The sequence below is a fragment of the Saimiri boliviensis genome, chromosome 11 (assembly GCF_048565385.1).
Source record: "Saimiri boliviensis isolate mSaiBol1 chromosome 11, mSaiBol1.pri, whole genome shotgun sequence".
Lineage (NCBI taxonomy): Eukaryota > Metazoa > Chordata > Mammalia > Primates > Cebidae > Saimiri > Saimiri boliviensis.
The window spans coordinates 50,698,381-50,712,934 of NC_133459.1; the positions used below are offsets into that span (position 1 = coordinate 50,698,381).

General features: G+C 37.0%; 1 protein-coding gene across 4 annotated transcripts in view; it reads left to right on the forward strand.

Annotated features, from left to right (window-relative positions):
• Nucleotides 1-14,554, forward strand: part of ZFYVE9 (zinc finger FYVE-type containing 9) — a 227,987-nt gene that overhangs the window by 133,889 nt on the left and 79,544 nt on the right. For 3 of the 4 annotated variants that reach the window (XR_012512411.1, XR_012512412.1, XM_039473682.2), the window contains exons 6-8: nucleotides 2,233-2,409; nucleotides 4,030-4,199; nucleotides 10,608-10,728. Coding sequence is in view for 2 of the 4 variants with exons in the window: in XM_039473682.2 (XP_039329616.1) it covers nucleotides 2,233-2,409; nucleotides 4,030-4,199; nucleotides 10,608-10,728 (468 nt within the window). In the remaining 2 variants the exon portion in view is untranslated. The remainder of the gene's footprint in view (nucleotides 1-2,232; nucleotides 2,410-4,029; nucleotides 4,200-10,607; nucleotides 10,729-14,554) is intronic. The other variant, XM_039473683.2, reaches the window with a different exon arrangement.

Sequence of the window (14,554 nt, forward strand, 5' to 3'; positions counted from 1 at the left end):
AGCCAGGTAAGTTTTCCAGGAATAATGGAAGTTCTCTGGCAATCTGTGCAGGTAGTTATTTGCATTCCTATAAAATAACCAGGGTGAGGTGGGAAAGGGGAGCTTTTGATCACCAGATGATAAGATGTTAAAATTGGGCTATCTTAAAAGATAGTTTCTCTTTTAAGAGAAGCTATCTCTTTCTAAGGAGGAACTTAATAGCTTATGCATTCTTATCAGCACCTTATTTCATTCATTTTGTTGAAAATAACTATTTTAGCATCTAGGACCAAGTAAAAAATTGCATTTTAAAAGTTCATTTATCTCCTTAATGCTACTTAGATTTGCTATGAGAATAAAGGTTTAGAATCTAGTTGTTATGTGGTAAAATAATATGGCCAGGGGAAAGTATATAAAACTTATCCAGTGTTCATCTTTTGCTGGACTGGAAATGATTTTAAGGGCATGTTAGTTAAAAACCCTGAGTATTCTTGTAAAAAGATATACTAAAATTGTTCAGTTTATAGTATTTCTCTTTGAATGCATCTTTGTACAGTTGCTGGAACAATTACTAATTAGACATAAAACGTGTACCAGGGTAGCATGCCTCCTGGAGGCTGGAACTTATCTGCTCTGAGACCCCTCCTGCTCTGTCTGTCTGCATTGCTCATAGTGATGTTTTCCTGTTGCTGGCTTATTAACCTATTGCATGACAGTTAATCTGATCTGTTCTAATTTCCTATGATCTACCCAGTTTCCTCCCATTTCTGAATTCTTATAATTTTGATCAAATATGAATCATTCTTTCCACTTTTAAGGGTTACTTTTTAAATAGTAGTTATTTCACTTGGTTGCTCAAATGATGATTTTTATTCTCCTGCTTTCATTTTCGGGCACATATTCACAGAGAAGAGCATGCTGCTTAATTATAGTACCTAATAGCTCTTTTATTTGATGAGATCTTCCAACTTGATAGCTAATTTTTTTTTAACTTGGCATAGCTAAAGATGAAGGAAATGGCAGAGGATTCACATGGAATACTTACTTTTTATTAAGCCAAGGAGGCCCTTAACAGGGGATCCTAAGGTAATCCACTTTTTCTGGTTTTTCCAGCGTCTTTCCTCTCGCATGGCTTAGCCTGGTCTTTTTCTGAATATTTAATTTGATGCTTTTCAGTGTTCCCTATCCCTTTTTCCCTTTCTCCTTTTCTCTTCCTCCCCTCTTCCTGCCAGTGCTTCCAAAGAAACATAGCTTTTGTTACTAGCCTTGTCTTGCAGTTTGGAGGCGATAAGTATTCAGAATCTTATGGATCATTCTTTTATGTTGAATGAGATTTTTGAAAGGATGCTTAAAAAGTGGGTGACTTCTGTTTCTGGACGTGTGATATTACCTGAACCTAGAAGATAAAATTTGATACCTTTTATTTCTGACACACCTTTCATCCTATTTGCTTTAAAGGCAATAGGTGATGTTTCAGTATTTAGTATAATTATAGGGTACACAGAACCTTAATATATTTGTGATCATTTATATTGGTTGATCACACTTATATGATATTGGCACATTTTCATGTTCAAATAGATCCTGTGCTTTTGAGACACACCAAAGATGTGAAATGGTTGTTACTGATGGATACTTTTATACAGGGTGATGATTACATAAAAGCAGAATTCAGAAAAATATTGAGATGTGTTCTCCTGAGCTTTAGGCTTTAGAAATTTTTAATGAGATTTTATTTTAAGTAAGAAGAACCTTAAAAGTTTAGAAATGAAACTTAAAATTGTACAGTAGATTTATGCTATTGTAGTCCCAATTTTGCTTTTTGATAGAACTTTATAAAATGCATTAAATATTAAAACAAATGAAAAAATGTCTAAATGCTATCCCAGTTTCAAATTCTTAAAGTTTGAGGTTGTTTCACTCCCTCTTAAGGAAATGTTTGGTCTCCTATAAAGAAGCCAGGCTCTAAGCTTTAACTCAGACTGATCTCTTATCAGTCTCTCAGAAGTATCCTATAATTCTTCTTTTTTAAATCACGTTATTCTTACTTGCTCCAACCAAATAGTTTACTTGGCTAAATGGTCTCCTTTATTACATAAAATCACCTATCTCTTTAATACCTTCACTAGCTGGAAAAGAGACATACTATGAGTATTAATTAGGAGAAGCTGCATTATTTATCCAATATTGTGGAGGTCTTGATGTCCATATTTTGCAATCCATTCACATTGATTGTGTCTGTATTTGCTTTAGCTCAAGCCTGGGAGAACATGATGAGTGCCTCAAGCCAGAGCCCTAACCCTAACAATCCTGCTGAATACTGTTCTACTATCCCTCCCTTGCAGCAAGCTCAGGCCTCAGGAGCTCTGAGCTCTCCACCTCCCACTGTGATGGTACCTGTGGGAGTTTTAAAGCACCCTGGAGCAGAAGGTAGGGGATCATGTGCTATTCTGTCTCTCTTTCCTCACGAAGTTCCTCTGAAAAGGTGCTGATATGACTTTACAGCACAAGTCTTAAAAAACACTGCAGATAAGTCTCTTTGGGTGGTTATTAAAATGCAACAAGGTGAGAAATGTGTCAAGACTATTCAAGACTATTTCTGGGCAAGTAGAGAGTAATATTGTGTTACTTGGTATTTTAGAGGTACCTCAGAATATGTGTCAGTCTCCTCTCCAACTTACGAACGGAGTAATTACACTGCTTGTCCTTAAAAAGAGGTGCCGAATTTGAAGTCAGTCTGTAAATTCCTAGCCTACCTCATGCTACCTTAATGTTCTTTGTAGGAGTTTAGTAAGTGATAAAAATGAGAGTTCTTCTTTCTGACCAGCTCATTCAAGTATTGCTTTTTGGAGTATACATTGCCATTTTCTCTTTTCATTTTTAATCTGTCCATATAAAAATATGAACATTTTTGTGTTAGGCACATAGACTTTAAATCTGGAACTTTAATTCTGATTATATCATATGATAGGTAGAAAATTACAGGCTCAACTTACATTGGTTTATATCTTTATGATTATGATATTGTCAGATGAAAGACACTGTGTAAGTTCAGGGGATTATGAATAGTAAAAGTAAAATTTATTTTCTTAAAATGATCTTGTCAAGTTTCCCTTGATAATTAAAATCAGTCTTCCTTCATTAATTTTATCTTTTCATCTATTAATATTCCCTTCCCCTTGTCAAATAACCCACCTCCCCTTTTGAAGATCATAGACTTCTATTGACATTATCATACTCTTCCCCATTTTTTCTCTTTTCAGATCATCCCTTAGTTATACTCCTTGTATTTTTATGAATTTAGGCTTTCTTAAATCTTTATTCTCTTCATTTGTTGTTTTTGTTGTTCTTCCCTAGTCTCTGTGTATTTTGGCTGTTTGATTTCCAAAACTGGACTTAAAGGGATCATTTCATCAGACTTAGTTTTCCAGCCTTTTCCCTGTCCTTTTACTAAAACACAAATTACTTTTGCACTGCCAGATCAGTCTTTTTCTTCTTCAGTTACACTTCAGGCAAGATCTGGTCAGTTTGCTTCCCAATTCTTACATATCTGTGCCAGCTCTTCCATTATAAATTAATTATTCTTTAACATTCTTCAGGGCATCTTTTGCCCTTTAAAAGTACCATATCACTTTACCAGATGTTTAATTTCTTTGGAAACCTCATACCTTTAGAAAATATGAATGTCTATTTCTTTTTTCCCCCTGCTATTAATTTATTTCTGAGGCACTTGAACACGTTCCTTAGTTTCTCTGTCAGTGATACAGGACTGAGTATGTGACATAATCATAGATGTGTTTAATAACTCTTAATATTTCAAAGCAAAGTATTTTATATCTTTGCATATGAGTTAAAGAAGTATATATTTAAATTTATATTTTAAATTCATTTATAACCACTTTTATACAGTTACATTTCTGATGTTTCTGATTGTAAGTTGCTAAGTAGTGATTTCTTTGTACATCTGGAATTGGTGACCCTCTCATCTTTGATGTTAGAAAACCTTCCAATGTCACATTGATGCCTGTTTTATTTTTCTGGCCCCTCAAGTGGCTCAGCCCAGAGAGCAGAGGCGAGTTTGGTTTGCTGATGGGATCTTGCCCAATGGAGAAGTTGCTGATGCAGCCAAATTAACGATGAATGGAACTTCCTCTGCAGGAAACCTGGCTGTGTCACATGACCCAGTAAAGCCAGTAACTACCGGTCCTCTACCAACAGAGGTAAGGAAACAAAACAGCAATTAAAATTGCATAGCTACTTTACTCAGCATTGTGCTGAGTCTTGCCTTTTTCTATGTTGAGTTACTTTTGTGTGAAATCCTATAGGTTTTGGATACAACTTAGTGTATATGTGCACATTTATGGATAAAGTAAATGTGACAAAAGTCAGCTGTTCTTCTTTGCTCTATATTTAGAAGTTTTTCATGAGAAAGGTTCTTAATAAAGATTGTTCTCAGATGAGCTCAGGTGCTCCACTGTGGCTGGCAGTCAGGCTGTAGGGAATTCTGTCCCCTTGCTATGCTGATTTTTAAAGCGTGTTCCCCAGGTTCTGGGGCAGCCTCTCAGGAGTGCCATGGCAAGGAAAAGCAGGCAGCATGAATGGGGCTGAGGAGCTGAGTTGAAAATCCTGACTTATCAGCATCCCCTACCAGAGTGGTATAGTTGTTACACTTGTTGAACCTACACTGACATATTGTAATTAACCCAAGTCCACCTTTTACATTAGGATTAGATACTTTTTTTCTTTTTTTTTTGAGACAGAATCTCACTCAGTTGCCCAAGCAGTGGTATGATCTTGGCTCCCTGCAATCTCTACCTTCTGAGTTCAAGTAATTCTTCTGTCTCAGGCTTTCAAGTAGGTGGGATTACAGGTGCCAAGTAGGTGGGATGACCATGCCTGGCTAATTTTTGTATTTTTAATAGAGACAGGGTTTCACCACATTGCCCAGGCTGGGTCTCAAACTCCTGGGCAACATGGTGATCTACCTACCTCAGCCTCCCAAAGTGCTGGGATTACAAGTGTGAGCCACCACACCCTACCAAGATTGGATAAAACTTTTACTCCAGGTGTTTTCATAGAATTGTTAGTTACTAATTGTTTATATTAATGATAAGTTACCAATCATATTAATAAGTAATGTATTTTTCAGACATTTACATCCTATAAAATTTGTGGGTTTTCTGCCATTACCGTGGCAGAAAATTAATAATAATAATAATTTGTGGGTTAAATTGCATGTTGTTAAGATTACATTTTTTGACATGCAGAGCTAAATTACCTGTTTAGTGAGTTATTCAACCATGTAATATCTATCTTCAAATATTTCTATTTTTTGAATTTTACTTTGGCTACAGAGGGTGACAGTGAGAACTATGTCTTATCCTTCTTTGAATCTCCACAGTGACATTGCCAAGGAAGTTTTTTCTTTATTTCCCCTAAATGTTTTTTTGTTTGTTTGGTTTCGTTTTTTTTGACACAAGGCATCACTCGGTCGGCCAGGCTGCAGTATAGTGCCGCAAACATGGGTCACTGTAGCCTTAACATCCCAGGCTCAAGGGATTCTCCCGCCACAAATAGTTCTTCCCCAAATAGCTGGGACTATAGACAAGCCTGGCCACAACTGTTTATTTGGAAAAAAATTCAACTTACAGAAAAGTTGCATAAATAGTACAGTGAATACTGAATACCCATATACTCTTCACCTGTCTTCATCAACTATACCATTTTGCCACATTTACTGTGCCACTTCATATTACACACACTTTTTCTAATGACCTATTTAAAGATTGGTTGCACTTCACCACTTAATAGTTCAGCTTGTACACCCTAAGAAAAGTCATTTCCTTGTATAACCACAATACAATTATCACATGAGAAGGAAACTTAACATACAATTATCACATGAGAAGGAAACTTAACATATAATTCTGTTATCTATAGTCTATATTCAGATTTCCCCAATTGTCCCAATAATGTTCTTTATAGCCTTCATTTATATATATAGAGTGTGTGTGTGTGTGTGTGTGTGTGTGTGCAGATATATTAAATTTTTTTTTTTTTTTTTTTTTTTTTTGAGACGGAGTTTCGCTCTTGTTACCCAGGCTGGAGTGCAATGGCGCGATCTCGGCTCACCGCAACCTCCGCCTCCTGGGTTCAGGCAATTCTCCTGCCTCAGCCTCCTGAGTAGCTGGGATTATAGGCACGCGCCACCATGCCCAGCTAATTTTTTGTATTTTTAGTAGAGACGGGGTTTCACCATGTTGACCAGGTTAGTCTCGATCTCTCGACCTTGTGATCCACCCGCCTCGGCCTCCCAAAGTGCTGGGATTACAGGCTTGAGCCACCGTGCCCGGCCTTAAATATTTTTTAAAATAAAATTTATTTTTTAAAATCAAAATCTCATTAAGGATCACAGTTGCATTTAGTTGTCATATCTCTTTGGTTTGCTTTAATCTTGAACAGTTCTCTTTTTTAGTTTTTATATAATTGATGTTGAAGTATTTGGGCCATGTTTTACATGATACTCTCAATTTGTATTTGATTTTTTTTCCCCATGATTAGTTTCAGATTAAACATTTTTTGGCAGTAATGATAATCCTACATATAAGTGAGGGTGATTTCTTAGAGAATCACATCAAGAAGTATTAGTTTAGGTTGGGCACAGTGGCTCACGTCTGTAATTTCAGCACTTTGAGGGAGGCCAATGTAGGAGGATTGCCTGAGCCTAGGAATTTGAGACCAGCTTGGGCAACATAGTGAGACTCTGTCTCTACAAAAAATTTAAAAATTAGCTGGCCATGATAACATGCCTGTAGTCCAGCTACTCAGAAGATTCAGGCGGGAGGGTGACGATTTTTTCTTTCTATTAAATTTCCTGCCTCTTAGTTTGTATGATGGGTTCTTAAACTGTAAATTTTTTTTGAAAAAATGAGGAAGATCTAGTGAGTGAATGCTATAGAGAAACAATTTTCTGCTCATTATATGCAAGCTAAGCCACATTATTTTGTGCTCTTACATTGTGCAACACTCTAATATTTATGTGGTAAATGAGAGAAGACAAACTCTTCTATGCCAGGCTAGAAAATATTAATATTTTTCTTATTTTTATGGTCTAGTAGAGTGCCTGGCACTTAATAAGTGCCCAATAAATGAAGTAAATGCCCTTTTTTTTTTTTTTTGGAGACAGAGTCTCGCTCTGTCGCCAGGTTGGGGCGCAGTGGCGTTGTCTCAGCTCACTGCAACCTCTGCCATACTGAAAATTTTAGAAATCCCACTAAAAACATATAGTCCTAAAAAAACCTTTGTCCTAAGTAGGGACAAAAGAATGGCAAAACATGGGCATATTTATTATGTTTTATTTTATTCTTTTTTTGAGACAGTTTTGCTCTTGTTGCCCAGGCTGGAGTGCAGTGGCACCATTTCAGCTCACTGCAACTTCTGCCTCCCTAGCTTGAATGATTCTCCTGCCTCAGCCTCCTGAGTAGCTGGCCTTAGAAGTGCCTACTACTATACCTAGCTAATTTTGTACTTTTAGTAGAGACAGCATTTCACCATGTTGACAAGGCTGGTCTCGAATTCCTGACCTCAGGTGATCTGCCTGCCTTGTGCTTTGATTACAGGTGTGAGCCACCGTGTTCAGCCATATTTTGAAGAAATAGTTTTAATGTTTGTTCAGGTATAAAATACATACAGCAAAATGCTTAACTAAGGAGCACTAATCCTTAGGAAGCAACTTGATGAATGTATACATGTTATCTATAACAGTTTTTTATATATTTTACACACACACACACACACACACACACACACACACACACACAAAATATGTAACCACCATCCAGGTAAAGATACAGAACATCTCCAGCACTCCATAAGATTTCCTTATGCACTTTTTCTGTCAGTACTTTCCTGTTTCTTCAAGGTAACCATTGTTCTCACTTCTGTCCCTACAGATTAGTTTTGCTTATTCTAGAATTCACATAAATGGAAACAATAATATGTAATGTTTTGTGTTTAGCTTTTTAGGCTCAACCTAATATGTATGGGATTTGTGCATATTGTCGTATGCATCCAAAGTTAATTTCTTATTGCTGAGTAGTATTCCATTGTATAGATATGCCATAATTTATGTTATGTTCTCCTGTTAGTGGTCACTTGAATTGTTTCCAGTTTTTGACTATTATGAAGGAAGCTGTTAGGAATATTCTTTTTTTTTTTTTTTTTTGAGTCTCACTCTGTTGCCCAGGCTGGAATGCAGTGGCATGATCTCGGCTCACTGCAACGTCCACCACCCAGGTTCAACCAGTTCTCCTGCCTCAGCCTCCCAAGTAGCTGGGGTTACAGACTCATGCCAGCTAATTTTTATGTTTTTTTGTAGAGACAGGGTTTCACTATGTTGGCCAGGCTGATCTCAAACTCCTGACCTTAAGTAATCTGCCTGCCTTGGCCTCTCAAAGAGCTGAGGTTACAGGCATGAGCCACTGCAACTGGCTGTATGAATACCCTTATACATATTTAAAACAAGTTTTAAATATTTTTCTTTAAACTTATTATTATTATTTTGGAGATGGAGTTTTGCTCTTGTTGCCCAGGCTGGAGTGCCGTGGTGCAATCTTAGCTCACTGCAACCTCCACCTCCTGGGTTCAAATGATTCTCCTGCCTCAACCTCCCAAGTAGCTGAGATTACGGGCTTACACCACCACATTCAACTAACTTTTGTATTATTAGTAGAGATGGGGTTTCACCATGGTGGCCGGGCTGATCTTGAGCACCTGACCTGAAGTGATCCACCTGCCTTGATCTCTCAAAGTGCTGGGATTACAGGTGTGAGCCACCATGCCCAGCCTCTTTTAGCTCTTTAAAAGCTTCTATTTCATGTTCATGTTACAGATAATATACATCTGTGTAGTGTGGGAAATAAAGAAAAAAAGTTACAGATAATGCCGGGCGCGGTGGCTCAAGCCTGTAATCCCAGCACTTTGGGAGGCCGAGGCGGGTGGATCATGAGGTCGAGATCGAGACCATCCTGGTCAACATGGTGAAACCCCGTCTCTACTAAAAAATACAAAAAATTAGCTGGGCATGGTGGCGCGTGCCTGTAATCCCAGCTACTCAGGAGGCTGAGGCAGGAGAATTGCCTGAACCCAGGAGGCGGAGGTTGCGGTGAGCCGAGATCATGCCATTGCACTCCAGCCTGGGTAACAAGAGCGAAACTCCGTCTCAAAAAAAAAAAAAAAAAGTTACAGATAATATAAAAAGGAAAGCACTGTTTTAATAGATATTTGAACATGTTCTATTTAATAATTAAGTGTATTTAACACCAACAAACATGTTTTACAACTGTATACTTCGTTAAATGTAACTAATGTGATTTGCCTATGAATGCAAAGAAAAATGAACTTCAATTTTTATTTTATTACATAGTAAATGGAAATGACATATTTTAATCTATATGTTTTTCCCTTTTTATTTTATTTTTATTTATTTATTTATTTATTTTTTTGAGACTGAGTTTCACTCTTGTTACCCAGGCTGGAGTGCAATGGCACGATCTCGGCTCACCGCAACCTCCGCCTCCTGGGTTCAGGCAATTCTCCTGCCTCAGCCTCCTGAGTAGCTGGGATTACAGGCACGCACCACCATGCCCAGCTAATTTTTTGTATTTTTAGTAGAGACGGGGTTTCACCATGTTGACCAGGATGGTCTCGATCTCTTGACCTCGTGATCCACCCGCCTCGGCCTCCCAAAGTGCTGGGATTACGAGCTTGAGCCACCGCGCCCGGCCTTCCCTTTTTATTAAGATAAAGTATTAATACATATAACATACAATTTACAATTTTAACAATTTTTAAGTGAACTATTCATTGGCATCAAGCACATTTACATTGTTGTGCAACCATCACCACCATTTACAAAGTTAATTTTTTTTTTTTTTTTGGAGACAAAGTCTTGCTCTGTCACCAGGCTGGAGTGCAGTGGCGAGATCTTGGCTCACTGCAACCTCTGCTTCCTGGGTTCAAGCGGTTCTCCTGCCTCAGCCTCCTGAGTAGCTGGGACTACAGATGCTTGCTAAGTTTTTGTATTTTTAGTGGAGACAGGGTTTCACTGTGTTAGCCAGGATGGTCTTGATCTCCTGACCTCATGATCCACCCACTTCGGCCTCCCAGAGTACTGGGATTACAGGGGTGAGCCACCGCGCCTCGCCCAAAGTTAATTTTTAAAAGCAGTATAAATTAGACTTTAAGTAGATCCCAAGATAATGAATATTAAGAAATTATGAAGTAATACTGAAATTTTGTTTCTTTTGCCACTACAGTTTTTAAAAATAGTTTTCTCTTATGGCAAAAGAAACCTGGGTAAAGGAAGCTTTAATGCAGTTTATAAGACCTCTTCTCTCATTACCATGATTTGGTGATACTAAAAGGAGAAATCTGTACATTTGAAAACATTTTTGTAGTATAGGCCTAGTTTGTTTGTTTTTTTAAACTGCAGGTTAATGAACATTTTGTGCTGCCTTTCAAAAAGTATGAATTTCAAATTTTCACTTACATTCCTATTTATATTTCTAATTATGTTCTGCCAAAATCTTGAATTCTCTGTAGTACACACTTTGTTTTGCTTTTCCTAGATGGATATTTCTCTATTCTCTGGGAATATAACTCAGGTTGGAAGTCCTGTTGGAAGTGCAATGAACCTTATTCCTGAAGATGGCCTTCCTCCTATTCTCATCTCCACTGGTGTAAAAGGAGGTATGTGGACTACATATTTAAACAGGAATAGTTCTATCTGCCAAATGTTACCTTCTAATTAAGGGTAAGAGACAGAATTTGAGTAACATTCACCTTTCTCCTATCCAACAAAACAAACAACTACCCCAATACTATGAAAACAGTTGTTGCTGTTATTATTTTAGAACAGATGTTTATGTTTTACTATTATAATATTGTTTTCATTTTTTGAATGGCTATAATATTGTTATAATATAAATGTAGTTTACTAGCACTTTTAAAAACTATTTCAAAGCACATAATATTCTGAAGGATTGCTTGTGATTCAGGATGAACCCACCCTGATAAAGTCATTATTTTAGCTTTTTGTTTTGAAGTAAGATATACATTCAGAAAGAACATAGAGTAAGTGTGAAGAGCACTGAATTTAAACGGTAATTTTACTGTTGAAAATATTTGTAGGGAATCCTGGTAAGAAGTAAAGTTGTTATCTAATCAAAATAATGCTTAATACTATGTGAAAATTGATTTTTATGTTTTTAACTTTTATTTTAGATTCAAAGGGTACATGTGCAGGTCTCTTACATGGATATATTGCATGATGCTGAGGTTTTGGATATGTGATTGATCCTGTCACCCAGGTAGTGAGCATAGTACCCAATGGGTAGTTTTTTGTTTTGTTTTGGTTTGGTTTGGTTTGGTTTTTTTAGACAGTCTCTATTCAGTCTGCCACTGATGGGCACTTAGGTTGATTGCATGTCTTTGTTATTTTGAATAGTGCTGCAGTGAACATGTGTCTTTTTGGTAGAACAATTTATCTTCTTTTGGATATATACTCAGTAATGGGATTGCTGGGTCGAATGGTAGTTCTCTTTTAAGTTATTTGAAAAATCTCCAAACTGCTTTCTGCAGTGGCTAAACTAACTTACATTTCTTACAGTGTATACATGTCCCCTTTTCTTCACAGCCTCACCAGCATCTATTGTTTTTTGACTTTTTAATAATAGCAGTTCTGAGTGATATGAGATGGTATATCATTGTGGTTTTGATTTGCATTTCTCTGATGATTAGGGTAAAATTTTATTGCTGACATATATGGATCAGTATACAGTTACAACATTTTCAGTAGATGGCTTATTAATAACCTCTCCTGAACTTTATCCTAGGCTTTTACCTGGTCTCCTTGCCTTCAGTCTTCCTCTCCTTCATTTTATCTTCCACACTGTTGCTAGTTATGTTTTTAAACATAGATATTATCTTATGTTCCCTTTATTTAGTAATATTTAATGGATTCCCAATGCCTTTAGTGTAAATTACTTAGCAGACACTGTTTCTTTTTGTTTTTTCTTTTTATTTTTTTGAGACTCTGTTGCCCATGCTGGAGTACAATGATGCGATCTTGTCTCATGGCAGCCCCCACCTTTCGGGTTCAAGGGAGTCTCCTGCCTCAGCCTCCCAGGTAGCTGGGACTTTGCACCACCATGCCTGGCTAATTTTTGTATTTTTAGTAGAGAAAGGTTTCACTGTGTTGAGCAGGCTGATCTTGAACTCTGGACCTTGTGATCCACGGGACTTGGCCTCACAAAGTGCTGGAATTACAGAGGTGAGCCACCACGCCCAGCCTGACAGTTTCTTACAACCTTATCTCAGCTTGTCTTTCCAGCCATTTATTATCAACTTTATTTCCAGCCATTCCCTAGCACCTTACATATATACTGCAGATTATTTGCTATTTTTTGAATATTTACTTTTCATTGTTTTGTACATTTTCTTGTGCTGTGGAATAATGGGAAAGAATGGACTTGAGAATTGAACAAACCTGATTTTTAATGCCAGTACCATTCTATTCTAGCAGTGTGATCCAATTGGCAAGTCATTCATCCTCTCTGAATTTGTTTCTTAGTCTTTTTTTTTTTTTAATTACATAACTACACCTACTTAAGAGTCATCGTGGGTATTAAGTTAGTTATTATACCTGTAAGAACATACCAAGAAAGTATTTAGCATAAAGTAGGCATGTAATTAATATTTTCCATTTCTTTCTTTCTTCTGCCTAGAAGACCCCTCTCTACTGTAGACTTCCGAAGAATTCCTCAGCCTTTTAAAATCCAGCTTAATGGTTATGTCTTCCCTGAATCCTTACCTGGGCTGCTTAGAAAATAGTGTTTTGCTTCTTTATCTCTGTTCTAATAGCAGTTCCTATAGACTGTTGGCTGCATTAACACTTTTCTCATTGCAGTTTCAATATTATATTTTCAGATGTTATTCTTTCACTTATACTTTGAATTATTTATCTTATTTCATACTGTGTATACTGCTCCTTGCATGGTGCTAGACCCATAGTAGGCTCTCAGCAAATGCTAACTGTCTATATTGTACTATCAGATGCAGCCATGTCCCAGATAGTTAGCAGTGAACTTTCACATACAGTTAAGCATTCTTTTGATTGCATAATGCCTTTCCTCGTTTACCAGGACCCTGTAAAAATATCTATTGTTAGTAAAATTGCTGCTTTGGGTTCCGATTTTTATTTTAATAAATCTTAGATTAACAAGGAAATAAATTGGCCTATTCTGTTGTTAAAAAATGTCAGATTGCAGGATTCTATTTTCATAAAAAGTTACGTTCATTAAATCTAATTGTCAAAACTTCTTCTACCAAGAAAGAACGGTTAATTATCTATATTACTTAATTAAACTGTATTACGGTCTCTTCACCAAAATTTTGCAGTTTTTTATTCCAGTGGGATGACTTTATTTAAAAAATGTTAAACTCAGGATTTCTCTTTCCAATAATTTTTTTTTTTTTTTTTTTTTTTTGAGACAGAGTCTTGCTCTGTTGACCTGGCTGGAGTGCAGTGGCACAATCTGGGCTGGCTGCAACCTCCACTTCCTGGGTTCAAGGAATTTTCCTGCCTCAGCCTCTTAAGTAGCTGGGATAACAGGCCTGCCCATGCCCGGCTAATTTTTGTATTTTTAGTAGAGACAGAGTTTCACCATGTTGACCAGGCTGGTCTCAAACTCCTGACCTTCCGCCGACCTTGGCCTCCCAAAGTGCTGGGATTACAGGCATGAGCCACTATGCCCGGCCTAAATACTTTTATTAATGGGGTAGATATTTCCCACTGCAGCCAAAAAATTTCCATTAGAAAATGGCAAATGATGTTACTTTGTTCTACCTGACTGTTCCTCAAAGATGCATGTTGTATAAGACCAACTAAGCAACATTCACCTTTTAGGTTTTCAATTCCTTTCCCATATCTCTACATTCTACAGTGATTATTACACATGATTTGACTTCAAGCTCAAAGGATCACTGTCATTCAAAATGAGGTGCTGAAGCACATACTGTGCTTCCAGAGATTAAATGGGAAGAGTTACATTCAGTATTAACATGTCATGTTCAGAATCTTACATGTGATTTACTGGAGATTTTAGTGATATATGTACTAAACTCTTGAATTATACTTAAAGGAATTGTTTTATGAAGCCAGTCGCATATGATACTTTCATTTGTGGGTTTATTTTTTAAAGTTGAAGTTTTTAATTGTCAAAAGTCTCAAACAGTACAAAAGATCATGCAGTAAAAAGGTCATACAGTAGAAGGGCTCTCTTTCTACCCTAACTCTTTGATATCCTTTCCAGAGGTAACTAGTATATTATTACTTCCTTGTATATCATGAGTTATTTTAAATGCTGTTCTTGAACATCTAGTATGTGAAATTCTTGTTACAATAGTCAGAAAATTTTTACTAAATAGAAAGATAGGGCCAGGCATGGTGGCTTACGCTTGCAATCCCAGCACTTTGGGAGGATGAGATGGGTGGATCACCTGAGGTCAGGAGTTT